Here is a 14584-nt window from a genome sequence, read left to right on the forward strand (position 1 = left end):
TGAACAATGATAGTTTTTCTTCAGACACTATAGAGTTCCTTGAAATTTATAACTCAATGTGCAGCAGATAAAACTTATCTCTATGTTTAGGATGATGCCATGAAATAACAAGTGGAGAAAATCCCTCCATATTCTTAAAATGACATGGATAGAGGTGAGTGTGCCAAACTCATAAACTAACTAACTAGGTGGCTTACCAAACCCGAAGGTTCATCACCGAATTAACCAAAGCCCTCCACCAGATCCTGTCCTGGGCCAACAAAATCCAGTCTCCTTCAACTCCTATCTCCCATAGATCCCGCCTGACATTATCCTCCCATCTACGTCTAGGTCTCCCCAGCGGTCTCTTCCCCTCAGGCTTTCCAACCAATACCGGATGCACACCTTTTGCCCCATCCATGCGCACTACATGCCCCGCCCATCTCATTCTTCTCGACTTAATCACCCTGACAATATTGGGGGAGGAGTACAGATTTTTAAGCTCGTCATTGTGCAGTTTTCTCCACGCCCCATCGTCTTCCCTCTTAGGCCCAAATATCCTCCTCAACACCCTGTTCTCAAACACCTGCAATCTGTGTTCCTCCCTCTGAGTGAGAGACCATGTTTCGCACCCATACAAAACAACAGGCAGAATTATTGTTTTGTATACTTTAATTTTCAGGTTCTTAGAAATCAGACGGAAAGACAAAATATTTTGAACTGAGAAGTAGCAAGCATTTCCAGAATTTAATCTCCTCCTAACTTCCTCATGAGTGTCATTTTGATTTGTTATTGTTGTTCCCAGATATTTGAACTTTGTAACCCTTTCAAAGGACTTATTAGCCACCCTCAGATAATTCTGCCCGCCTGTCTGCTGATGATGAGATACTAACATGTACTTAGTTTTTTTCTGAATTTACTTCTAGCCCCACCTGTCTACTAGCCTCTAATAAAACTTCTGCATTTATCTTTATTGTATTTATATTGTCCGCCAATAAATTAACATCATCAGCATATGCCAATAGCTGATGTGTCCCATTCAATTTCAAACCCTCCTGCCTATCTAGGACTTTCTTAATGGCATATTTTAGCACAAAGTTAAAGAGCAAGGGAGACAAAGCATCTCCTTGTTTTAGACCGTTCTTGATGAAGAATGTCTCAGATACATATTTACCTACTCGAATTTTGCTACAGGTTTCATTTAAGCACATTTTTATTAGACTCACTAGCTTCTTTGGTATACCAAATTCAATAAGAATATTATATAACACTTCTCTCTTCACCGAGTCATAGGCTTTTTTTAAATCTATAAATAATTGATGTACAGTCCCACCGAACTCCCATTTTTTCTCTAGTATCTGACGAATGCAAAAGATCTGATCATTCGTTGATCTGTTTCGTCTGAACCCACACTGATGATCCCCAATAATTTCATTCCTTGCCAAAAGAATGTTTGATAGAATTTTGTATGAAGTTGATAGCAGAGAAATTCCTCCTTTAATCACCAAACTCAGTCTTGTCCCCCTTCTTATGAACAGGAATAATTATGGATTCTTTCCATTGTTGTGGCATCTCTTCCTTATCCCAAATTAACTGAATAAGCTTATGGATCCTCATATGCAACCTTTGCCACCTGCTTTAATTAATTCTGCTGGAATCTGATCAATACCTGGAGATTTATAACTTTTCAACTTCCCAATGTGCCAAACTCATGGCACTGTTATTTATAAAAAGACAGTCTTCAGTATAAATGAATAGACTGATGGTTAGTTGCAGTCTTGGATGTGGTGGTGAAGACAAGAATCACAATGCCCATGGAAAATGCTAATATCTTTCGTAGACTATCACTTTATACTGAGCTACAATATTTAATGTGTAATATGCATCAAAAGTGAACTATTTTTAGATCAAAACACATATTACACTTTCTGAGATTTGAGGTTCTCATATCCCAGAAGAACAAAATTTACATGTCTAATACTTGTCACAAAATTAATTGTATGTATTAATGATTATAATGTTTATTTCATTATCTCATGATACTTTTTCTGTCTTAAAATGTGTGAATGTGCCACAGCTCAGGTAGTTAAACAATTTCATCCTCCCCATAAAGGTTGGTGATATATGACTTGAAGCTTTCGTCGTCATCAGGGCTCAGAACCCTGATGATAGAGACAGAGATGGTCCCTGAAACTCGGTTTCATCGTTTAACCATCTGAAGCAGCAGATCACCTGAGAAAATTTTATTGAGTTTCATCCTACTATACAGGCTTAGCCTCAAACTCAGAGTACTCCATGTCAGATTTGTGTCACATAAAGTGGTATTAGAACAGACTTCTCCCCAAGTACTTCAGTTTTCTCCTGTCCATCAGCATTCTCTAATGTCCCATCTTACCAACCATCCATCCGCAATGAACTGGTACAATTGGTCACGTAAGGCTGGAGTGTCAAGAGGGACCCTCTTATTACACACATACATAAAAGCCCCTGATATGTATAACCAACCAGGACATTAACACAACCTCAACCCTCAAATGGGTGTTTGCCGCCAATCTGGAACTTGCCTGGACTCAGAAGAAAAAATAACTAAATTGCATAATAAGAAGTATAATTCAGGGTCAGCTTGTATGATTAAGAATCTAAATCCTACTTTCAATATGCTCTATTCACATGCATTTTAATGCACACAATTCTCCAAGAATGTAACCACCATGTAAATGAAGGGCTGACTGCATTTACTTCATACCTGTCTGAATCCATGACTGTGCACACTCTGTGAGCAATGGTTATCACAGTGCTCTTCTGAAATGATGTTCGCAATGTGCGCTGAATATGTCGGTCTGTTTCTGCATCTACATTTGCTGTTGCTTCATCAATACACAAGATCTGAGAAAAAGTATGAAAAATTCAAAGTCAAAACTTAACTCTATGAAACAGAATCATTGAAAAGCTGGCAGTCATCCAGCCAGCTAGCCAATAAATACTAATGGAAACCAAAGGTTCCTTTTCACATTCACCAAACACTACTACTGGACCCTATCCTAAACAATATGAACCTTACTGCTTTAAGGTTCATTTTAATACTATTCTACCATCTATGTCTATTACTTCCAAGCAGTCTCTTTCCTTTACTTTCTTCAAGTCTCACTTCTCGGTCGAAATATAATCTCTCTATTTTTATATTTGTATATGGAAAATAAAATACCAACAGACTAATTCTGAACTTATTTAGTAATCTTGTATCAACTATTCACATTCACTAACCTCACTTTCTTTTTTGTTTCGTCCAGTTTGAAATTTTCACACCCTGAGATATTAGCAAAAAGATTTCAAAGCTGTACTAGCAGCTTAGAATTCAATTCACAAGTGTTAAAAAACTCTCTTAAGGGAAGTGTACTGTGAATGTCCATGACACAAAATGCAGTCAAGAAAACTCATTTGAGAAAAACTGAAAAGGAGAATATTTGGCTCTAAATAAAAAGTAATAGGATAATGGAGAGTTACATAATAAGATGCTTCATAACTTATGCTCTTCACCAAATAATACTGAAATAATCAAATCAAAGATAACACGGGTAGAAATGCAGCTGGTATGGTGGAGATGAGAAACATACACAACATTTGTCATAAAACCTGATGGCAAGAGATTACTTACGAAACTTAGGCACAGATGGGATGATGATACTTAAGCAGATCAAACGAACAGATGTAAGGATGAAAACTAAAATAATCTGGCCAAGGATATGTGTCCAGTAACATTACCTTTAAACACTGTACTTATCATTCAGCTTCTATAAGAGACAAGCAATTTCCTGAACAGCTAAGTGATTATCAGGCTTCAAACAAAGACTCTGCTCTATGGTGTTTGTTATCCAAGAATGAACAATTATATCTCAAAATTACATAATGTGAACCCAATTTTACTATAAATTCAGAAGAATGTCCCTTTGGAGCAAAGAAATTCAATGTGAAATTTAATAAAAGTGTACTTAATTTTAAACAACAACAAAATTATTATCAATCCACATTTATCATTTCATGCAAGAATATTAATAATACAAAAACATACTGTAACAAAATAACTTACCAGACCCATGTCTGAGTAAATACAACTTAATTTGATAGGATGGAGTTATTACTTACTGGGGGAAGGTTCATCCTGTGAGTCTTCTTTCCTTTAGGCTTTGACTTATATAGTATTTAAAGGCAATGTTTCAAATACAGAGGTTATTTAGCTTCAAATGAGGGAGAGTGATTAATACAGAAAACTTGAGAGGATGGAGGAGGAAGTAATTCTGGCTTCTTTTTCAAGGTATATCCTGGCATTTGTCTAGAAACAGTGAGGAAAATAATAATAAAGACTCACAAGGGAATGGTTAGGTTGGTCATGCCAAAACCTCACCTGAAATTTTGCTCATCTACAGAGCCCATCTAGTAATGATTTTACACAAAATTTCAGCTGCTGATGTGCTGTGCAAGGGTGCGAAAAAATTGCTCAAAGTTGGTGTGTATATTTAAAATTCGCTCCGCCACGCATGCGCGTGACAGCAGCGCGCCATTCACCGGTACATTGCAGTGGAGGGCATGGGCCAGGCGCTGAGAGGGCAGTGAAAGATTAGTCTCTGGGGAGCTAGAAGCGTAACTATTGTTGTTTGCACATAGTAGAGGAGGTGTTTTAGTGACATTGTGATTACCTGATCTTTCAATGCAATGTGGAAGGCTGTCGACGTTTTGCGACTTGCAATGCAGGTCTATGAAGGACACAATATTACAGCCAAACTGAATATTTGCTTCAAACATTCCATTGATGCTTCACATTTCTGTCACAATTATAGTGCATAACTTTGTATATTATTTTTTTGTACTCATTCTGTGAGCTCTGCTTGATTCCTAATATAAAATATACTGGAGAAATACCCGTCAAAAGTAGCAACAACAATAATCTTTTGAAACCCATTCCCATTCATTGCACATTACACCCCAGACTCAATGAAATTTTATAAAGTTAATTCCATTAATTTTCCCTTCCCTGTCGCAAAAAGAAAATCCTGTTTATGTTAACAAAGATTGAACTCAAATGCAAGCGCAGTGCTAGTGGAATTAAAACTGTATCTGCAATTTCGTAGTTCTCTGGAGGGTTCAAAGAAAGAATAACTAAACACTTTCATTGCATTTCAACGATGGGTTCATGTCTCTTACCCCCTAAACCATAGGCTAATCCTCCAGACAGAAGACATTCATCAGTCAATAATTCAAAACAACAAAATATGTAACTGTAAACATTTCCCTGAAAAGTATTGAAGCCTAAGTGCATGAACCTGTCCAACTTACAACAAAATGGGTGTCCGAGATATAGGATATTGTGGACATGTAAAATTATAGGATATTTGCCGGTTCCAATTAAAAGTGTCCAATATATAGAGGTGTCCAACTTGAGAGGTTTTACTGTGTATTAGTACATGTACATAGTAGCCATGGATGAGTGAACAGTCTATTGTTTCGGTGCATTGTTTCCACAAAGCAGCATATAAAACACCTGCGTATTATATACGTACATATAGATGGTTCCTGTGTACTTATTCAATAAAATACACACGCGCGTGTATGTGTGTGAGAGAGAGAGACATTTCTCAAGTCTTTCGCTGCCTTCTCACCAGCGCCTGGCCCACGCCCTCCGCTGCAATGTACCGGTGAATGGCGCGCTGCTGTCACGCGCATGCGCGGCGGAGCGAATTTTAAATATACATACCAACTTTGAGTAATTTTTTCGCACCCTTGCACAGCGCATCAGCAGCTGAAATTTTGTGTACAATCATTACCAGATGGGCTCTGTAGATGAGCAAAATTTCAGGTGAGGTTTCGGCATGACCAACCTAACCATTCCCTTGTCAGGATAGCTGGTAGCCTAGGTGAGATTCAAACTGGAAATCTTCTGAATGTAAGTTCACAGCATTCCTTCAGCTGATAACAACAGTGGGAATACACGCTTCAGTTTCTGAACTTGTGTGTCCAAAATGGATTTTTTGCACTTTCAAATCCCTCATTAGTCCTGCTTGACCTTCAGTTACTGCAAATATAATTCTACTGCTACAGTACATAAGCAGTTTAGACATTACACTGTATAGAGGCATATATCGCATTATTAATAACACTAAGTAGCAGTAATATTACAGATCAGTTACTAAACTGCAATGACGCATATACTGTCCACAGATCACGAGAAAATCCCTGCGCGGGGAAGTCGTTTCTCGTGTGGTACGGGGGGAATGTTTACTGTCTGGTGAACTAGAGGGCTGCTATTGGTGGGAAGTATGACATGCCAGAGTTTTATGCTACTACACACAGACTGAAAACATCAAGCAGTTGAGATTAGTGTGTATTGAGTGCATCTGTACTGCGTTCTGTGGGTGTTGTGATAATATTCTATATTCAATCACAGGTGATTTAAAGATGTCGAGTGTATGTAAACAGGGGAAAACTATTCACAGGGAAGCGCGGTAAATAATATCCAGCGTAGTGAAGCTGTGTGATGAGGAAGCAAGACGGAAAGAGCTAAAATTTCCCTTGACCCGTGCAACAGACAGGGCAGCCAGATACGCGGGTGTATCTAAGGCTTTAATTAAGAAGGTAAGGCAAGAGTCAAAAGATAGAGACGACAAGGGCACACTGTCACCTTTACACACGCCAGGGAAACACCGGCCTAGACCTACTGACATGTGAGTGATAAAGCGGACTGTGTAAGAATTTTGCGCAATACAGAAGAAAGTACCAAGCTGCCCCAAGCTACTGCACATAATTAAACAAAAAATTGATTTTCCATGCGGTGTTGATTCTCTACGGAATATTTTACATAACTTAGGGTTTAAGTGGAAGAAATGTCTAAGTAAGCGCAAGATCTTGATTGACATAGTAAACTGGCGAGGGAGATACTTAGTGAATATTAAGACGTTTTGCAAAGAAGGAAGACAAATATTCTACCTAGATGAAAGCTGGGTAGACAGCAATTTAACTTTCAAAAAATGCTGGCAAAGTACGGAAGTTAAAGGGGTATGCTCTGATGGAAATGCTGGAAAAAGACTGATTATGGTTCACGCTGGATCGCGTGCTGGTTTCCTTCAAGGTGCGGGACTGACATAAAAAGCTGGCTCAGCAAGTGGCAACTACCATGGTCAGATGAACAGTACAAATTTTGAAAAGTGGGTTAGAGATAAAATGTTACAGAATTTGCCCCCCAGTTCAGTGGTAGTACTTGATAACGCTCCATACCACAGTGTACAAGCAGATAAAGCCCCATCAAAATATTTGGTTAAATCTGAAATGATCTCATGGTTACAGCGGCACGGAGTTTTCTGTGATCCAACTATGAGAAAAGGCCAACTGACAAGGAAACCAAAAGAAAAAAAATTCAAAACTGATTAGTTACTAAACGCCCATGGTCTCATTGTAGTTAGGTTTCCTCCATATATGTGTGTGACCTGAGCCCAATAGATGGTCTAAAGTACAAAACTATGTTCGCGAGAACAACGTGACAGGGGATCTGTCTTTGAAGCGGCTGCTAGATTTAACAACAGAAGGGATTGCAACTGTGACTGCAAAGGCTTGGGAAGGATACTGCCAACATGTGGAACAACTGGAACAACAATACTGTTGCTGACGTGATCGACTCAATAATTATTGCCAATCCAAATGACAGTAGCGATGACGAAGAGACTTCTTGTGAAGATGTTGAGTCTGAAGAAGCAACTGACTTTTCTAACTCTCCGAGCTCACTCGGTCACTGTGAGGTAATTTTAAAGCTATACTCATTAGAACTTATGAAAGCCTTTTGTATGTTGTTCCTTCAGTGGTTGTGGAACAAATGCTTTTAGGTTGGCTAGTAGCAGCTTGTCACTCACTGCGAAATCTTGCGCATGCGTGTATATCGCATTCCTATTATGGCTTTTCTCCTGATCTGTGGACTGTATTTGTCTTTGTATTTCATTATATATACACCATAGCATAGTGGAAAGGTGTACTTCCTGTGTGCCCTTTCTTTCAACCCAAGAAAGTCGAATCAATGCCAGAAGAATAACAAAAATTAGAACACGAAGTACACATATTTTCAAAATGCAATATTTGTGGTTTTACATTTCTAATTCACCTTGCTAGTCATTTGTTTCTAATGTAAATCTTCTAGTGAGATAACTAAACCTTACTTTTCCCATATACAGCTGTAATTACATAATTATGGTTAATTTAACAATGCTGTCAGTAGCTCAGACTATACAGCATCAAAGTAGAGGACAATTAAAGAATGATGTATTGGAAAGGAAATTGAAAGAAACAGCCATGGCTTAATTTAACAAACTATCCCAACATACTTATTTTATGATAAGCCATCTTTGAAACGTGATGAAGTTTGACTGATATTGTCCCATTTCATTCAAGCCAAAAGTTCAACAAAACAGCCAAATAACCTAAGAGTAAATCCTTATATGTATTCATGTTATGCTCTTGGTAAAAAGATTGAATACAAATATGTCAGTACAACACCTACCTTTGCATTATGAAGTACAGCTCTAACTAGGCAGAGAAGCTGACGCTGCCCAACAGACAGATTATGACCCCCATGTCCTACTTGGGCTCCTAAACCTCCTAATCTGTTGATTGCATTAGATAGATGGCATCGCTGCAGTGCTCCAAGCAGCTCAGCATCACGGTACTCATCCAGTGGATCAATATTCTCTCCAACAGTACCACAGAAAAGAAAAGGCTCCTGTGGAATGATGGCAAACCGAGATCTGAAACACAAGCAATAATAAAAGCCAATGAGAAATACAAGCACCATGTGTGCATCAATAAAACCATTTTATCCTAATGCGTGAAATACCACTACCTACTTACAGAAGACTGTCATGACAGAACAACCATCGTAGTAAAATTTGAGTATAACGTTTGTGGTCTGGAAATTATTATAATGAAATGTCATTACAATGACAGGCAATAAAACTAATTAATAATGTAAGATTTAATTTTGCAATCACATTCTTTACTATCACCAATTCCATAATCACTGCCATCAAAAGATTTTCATCCAAATAATCCAAAACTGACATATCATCACTAGCCTTTATTCTGTGCCAGATTGAATACTACATGAATTATGAAAGCGGAAAGATTTTTATAATGTGCTTGTTCGTAGGTAAGATTATCATCAGAATATTTTCTTCTTTTAGTTTACTAAACAGATGCACATGCTGTTACAGAATTTACTCAGAAAGGGGTTAACATTTTCTTAAGAACACTTAAGATAATTCTGTAAAATTGAACAAATTTCTTTTGAATATGGATGCGGTTTTACAGTACCACACTGAAATTTCATTATAATACGACCAGTTATTGAGAAATACTTTTCTTAATGAGCAAATAATATTTTTGTTATACTGGTATTCATTATACCAAAATTTTACTGTACCAAGCGTGGAGGAAATTTCACTACTGTCTTTATATTATTTTTTCAAGTTCAGTTCGTTACATCTTCGTTTGATTCAATTCTCTGATGAACAGTTAATGGAACGTAACTACACCAGTGGAGCCCATTCTAAACCAATCAACTACCAGTAATCAATAACTGCATAATGTGAAGGTACTTTGCTAGTACTTACCGCAAACTTGTAAGACCAATGTGGGCAATATTGACTGTGTCTATAAGAATTTCCCCAGCACTGAGTTCAGTGAGTCTGAACAAGGCCATAAACAGAGAGCTCTTGCCAGCACCTGTTCGACCAACCACACCTATCTTCTCTGCAGGACGAGTTGTGAAACTTACGCCCTTTAGTGACGGTGCCAAGTGTTCTCTAAAACAAAACATATCATGTAAGAGTATCATACCACTTATCATGGGTGACAGTTCTGAGGTCTGCCACACCAGGTAAAAGTAGGCTAGTGCCCTGAAATGGGGCATGACGATCTCCTTCCAAATCCTTACCTATACACCATACATGAACATACTCTCATCTCATCTGATTCTTTATAATATCTGTAGATCATACAGTATCATGAAGTAACCTAAGACTCAATCACCATGCAAGAGCAAAAGTTCTGTCTGAAAAATGAACTGTAAAGTAAGAAACAATTTATTGTAGAGTAAATGAAAAGCACATCAGAGATAATAATTGTTCCTTATTACATTTTACAACTTACATGAATTTTTTTTTAAGTTTTGTGGATTTTAATGAAATGAAGACAAGTTTATAAATGTTTAACATCCTCCACGTCCTATCTATCTCATAACTTCTAGAAATAATTATTTTAACAATATATGGCAAAGAGTAAAATTTATGAACTTCCATAATTTGTCATCTCTCCTGTGTTTTGATGCTTTATTTTTCTAATCCCTCAGAGTGAGAGACCAACAAAAGAGCAAAAAGGCAACAAAACATGTTAATATTGAAAGAGTTAACAAAAAACCAGTATCACTCACCTGTATCTGAGCACAACATCTGTGAAAGTGACAACCCCCTGACTAGGCCAAGCATATGGAGGAGCAATTATCTCTCGACTGTTCTCAAGCTCAATCTGATCAATGTACTGGCATACTCTTTCCACAGCAATCATCTCTTTTTCTGTCTCTGTGAATGCATTGACAACAGCACTCAACAAACCAGTCACTGCTAGAGCATACGAAATAGCCAACCCGATCAAACCTACAATGAAAAACAGCAAATCATGATAAATATGAACTACCCATACACTGTAGGCAGAAGAATGTGAGATATGCAAACACTCACATTTTGAACACAAACAATACCTTAAAAAGGTGGGTCTGAAAAAATTATCACTTATTTTTAATCTTTAAACATGAACATAATTTCTGTGAAACATAAAACACACTTATTTTAAATTATCAAGACTAGAAAAATCAAGAATTCTTATCTATTATTTTGATTTACACATCCGGTGCTCAATCTTTTAGGCAGGCAGCCCATACTGAACTGTGCTACAAGTGCTGGAATATTCAAATATCTCTACCATAATCACCACAAAATAAAACATTACAAAACAATAGCCTAAACTTACTTTATTACTGTGAAACGTGGGCCTGTCTTTACTCTGCAAAAACATTGTGTTCCATTTTTTAAATGTCAATTCACATAATGTAAGTGTGCAATGGTGATTCTTGAATGAAAATTTTATTTGTATTGTTTCATACATGAAAAAGCCTGTTTACATGTATATGTGCTACCAAATACGTTTGCCAAATTTCAGGGTAACTTATATAAATCAGAACACTGATAAAGAAGCATAAAAGTCCAGACAATGAATAATTTAAGTGTAATCCACCATCGTCAGAACCCTTTAGGAGCATAAAAGGTAATTAAAGATCATAACTATTTCCCTGATTATCCTAAGATATCTTGGGCTGACGATTTTTCAAAACAATATTAACCCAAGTTAATTCAAGATAACATTTTTTTCTTCTGTTCTATTATTACTAACTGAAAAATTAAAACTTTGCATACCATGTAGTGTATTAGAATATAATAATAAGCATACAAACAAACTGTTTACACTATAAATGACACTAGTACCAAATGCGTTTCAACCTCAAGAAGTCATCATCAGTGGCAAAAAGGGAATTAAATCATATACATAATCTCAAAATAATATGGTTTTAAACAAAATATGAAGGTGAGTTTTTTTACAAAACCATAAAAAGTAACACTTCACTGGATGTTGGTTTCACAGGAGTTGATGTATTATACTCTGCACTTAGGTATTAGTCCACTGGTCTGGTGGCCGTTGCTGGTCTGCGGCAAACCGTGGTTGCGTCGTCTGTGCCTGTGAACTCCCAACGAAGCATGGGGGTTACTGTCAGTTTTTGAATGCGTAGGGTATATATAAACTCTGAATTCAGGGTGGCCAACTATTGTATATGAAATTTACTTTTTCCTGTTTAATGCTAGGTCAAATAATACGTTTGAATCATGGGCTTTCTGTTTGTTAATGATGGCTTGGGTTTTACCAGTTTTATATATATGGAACTTACCTTCATATTCTGTTTAAAACCATATTATTTTGAGATTATATGATTTAATTCCCCTTTCGCCACTGATGATGACCTCTTGAGGCCGAAACGCATTTGGCATTAGTGTCATTTATAGTGTAAACAGTTTGTTTGTATGCTTATTTTTATATTACTCAGTTAATTCAGGTCATTAACTAAATATGTATATCACATTCTAAATGTCAGTAAATGATTGACTGCTGTACTTTCACAAGCCATGTGCATTTATACATTTTTACACTAGATTCACACAAATAGGACGTTTATGTTTCAGTAGCACATGTTCCCATTAGCTGTGGTGTGTGCTGTTATTGTGAAGAAGTTAAATTTACAAACAATGGAAAATGTTCCCAAGACAACTTGGGATAATAATCATTATAATTACATAAACAACATTTTGTATAGTAAAATTAAATATTTTGCATCAAAACACGTATCAATAATTTTATTTCTGTGCGTACATTACAAAAATGAAATACAAAACATGATTTTTCAGAAAGAAATTGATCATGGAAGCAGTTAAAAAAATTCCCTTTCACTTTATTCCAGTTCCTTACCTAGTCATCATTCATAATAAATTTCTATATCATTTGACACTTCAGTAGTTGTTAGAGAATTATAAAATAATCTTAAAATTAACCAGTCCATTGATACTCATTAAACTGCATGAAAATCAGCCAGTCAACTACTATGAAGGTCTTTTCTTTTTATAAATACCTGGATCTGCCACATTGAACTGGTGCTGCAACATAGCTATCACTCCAATTCCAGTCACCATGGCCACTCCAATGAACTGAAGTCTCAGACCCAGCCACCGTCCAGCTGCCTGGCTTGCATACTGGCACTTCTGATTTGCTTCCAAATTCTCTTCATTTTTCCTCTTGAATCTATCCAAAATCATGACAAATCCAACAATATGCATAATAATCAACAAAGAAATATACCTTGAAAAAATTTGTATATAAAACTATACATAGGTACATATCATGAAATCAAAATCAGCATCAAGTTGTTTTATAATAACAGCTAAAGAAGAAGATGTAAGAAAAACCTGACACATCCATTTTCTTTAAAATGTTTCCATCTATATACAAAGGTCAACCAAACTTGAATCAATTATTGCTGAAACAAGTCAAGTCACATTTTTCTCAAAACTGAGTTGCTGCATGAAAACAATTCTACAAAGGTAGGTTCACATTGTATGCATAAACCACGAACTCCCTACACTTTCTGAATGGGGGTACTATATCTTAATGTAATCAGAAGTTCTGATCACAACAAATTAGGAGAAAGAGCCCCTGATACCCACTGAAAATGAGGCTGTTGTTGGTGTGGATGCGGTAACTACAAGAAAAATATCTTGCCTTTGCTGGGAACTGAACCCCCAGTTGCGTAGTTACTATACTAATTGAGCTAGACAAATCCTGCATATATGTCACTGAACACACAAATCTGTGGCCAACTGACCTGGGAACAGCTCGTAATGATCGGATTGTAGGTAAACCCAAAAGGGTCTCACTGAAGTGATTATATACAGGTGATAGTGTGACACTGGACAGTCGTTTAAGTTCCCGAGAAGTCAGTCGATACAGCTCTTGAAGCCAATGGTAAACTGGAACCAGTGGTGCAAGAACAAGAATCATCCATGGTAGGCCATAAACCATTATGATTATTGTGCCTGAAAAACAATTCAATATAAATTCTAAGAAAGATGAAAAAAGCATTCAATATTTCTCAAAGTTAAGTTCAATGAATGTACAGTTACCTAATAGTCCAGAGAACTGTGCCAGTAGTATATTCATAATGAAAGGTAATGAATCATCTACTGTATATGTGTCAGAGGAAAACCTGTTGAGAATACGACCAAGAGGTGACACATCAAAAAATGTCACAGTTGCCTGCAAAACACATCAAAAGCTGTCAGTAAAATGAGGCAAAACAAGACAGTCCTGGTGTGTTCACATTTCATAACCAGTTAGTACAAACTATTCAGGAAATTGTTTATTGTTATGGAACCCAAACATTCAGCTTGTCAATGAAGAAGTTTGGGCCAGTTAATACTCCCAGACTTATTTTTACAAAATTGATTTTAATATTATCATCTACATCTTGATGTTCCAAGTGGCCTGTTTCCACAAGGTTTGCCAACCAAAGTTTTACATTTCCCTCCCATTTGTAATATATAAGTGCAGCCTATCTAACTCTCCTTAATTTAATCATCATTAAAATATGAGGTAGATGATACATATTATTAAAACTCCCAAGGTATTAAACCACCTTTTTAGTTCATATTATGTTCTAAATATTGTCCTCAGTAATATGTTCACAAAAAAACCTTTAAACTTCTTTTCTTTAGAATGAGACATGTTTTTTTATATCCACACAGCCCAACACATATACTCATAAAACTATAATATATTTCTTATAAAATATAATTCATGGAAAGCTACAAATAAACTAAGCAGTCCACTGGGAGGTAGTAGGTTCAGTATATTTTAAAATACTGTACTATTCTGGCAGATGCATGGAAGAACCAAAGAAAATCATAAAATACCTGAG

General features: G+C 36.6%; 1 protein-coding gene and 1 pseudogene across 5 annotated transcripts in view; one reads left to right on the forward strand and one right to left on the reverse strand.

Moving 5' to 3' along the window:
• The window catches only part of LOC110832061 (ATP-binding cassette sub-family C member 10), a 48363-nt gene that overhangs the window by 864 nt on the left and 32915 nt on the right, over positions 1 to 14584 (reverse strand). For 4 of the 5 annotated variants that reach the window (XM_022068690.2, XM_022068692.2, XM_022068688.2 and 1 more), the window contains 7 exons: positions 13791 to 13923; positions 13493 to 13703; positions 12743 to 12912; positions 10442 to 10664; positions 9624 to 9815; positions 8516 to 8759; positions 2726 to 2865 (listed from right to left, as the gene is read on the reverse strand). In XM_022068690.2, coding sequence (XP_021924382.1) covers positions 2726 to 2865; positions 8516 to 8759; positions 9624 to 9815; positions 10442 to 10664; positions 12743 to 12912; positions 13493 to 13703; positions 13791 to 13923 — 1313 coding nt within the window. The remainder of the gene's footprint in view (positions 1 to 2725; positions 2866 to 8515; positions 8760 to 9623; positions 9816 to 10441; positions 10665 to 12742; positions 12913 to 13492; positions 13704 to 13790; positions 13924 to 14584) is intronic. The other variant, XM_022068691.2, reaches the window with a different exon arrangement.
• Positions 6430 to 7798, forward strand: LOC147873297 (uncharacterized; annotated as a pseudogene).

The sequence above is a fragment of the Zootermopsis nevadensis genome, unplaced genomic scaffold (genome assembly GCF_977971745.1).
Source record: "Zootermopsis nevadensis isolate Lab colony 2312 unplaced genomic scaffold, Znev_1.0 Znev_ptg000020l, whole genome shotgun sequence".
Taxonomy (NCBI): Eukaryota; Metazoa; Arthropoda; class Insecta; order Blattodea; family Termopsidae; genus Zootermopsis; species Zootermopsis nevadensis.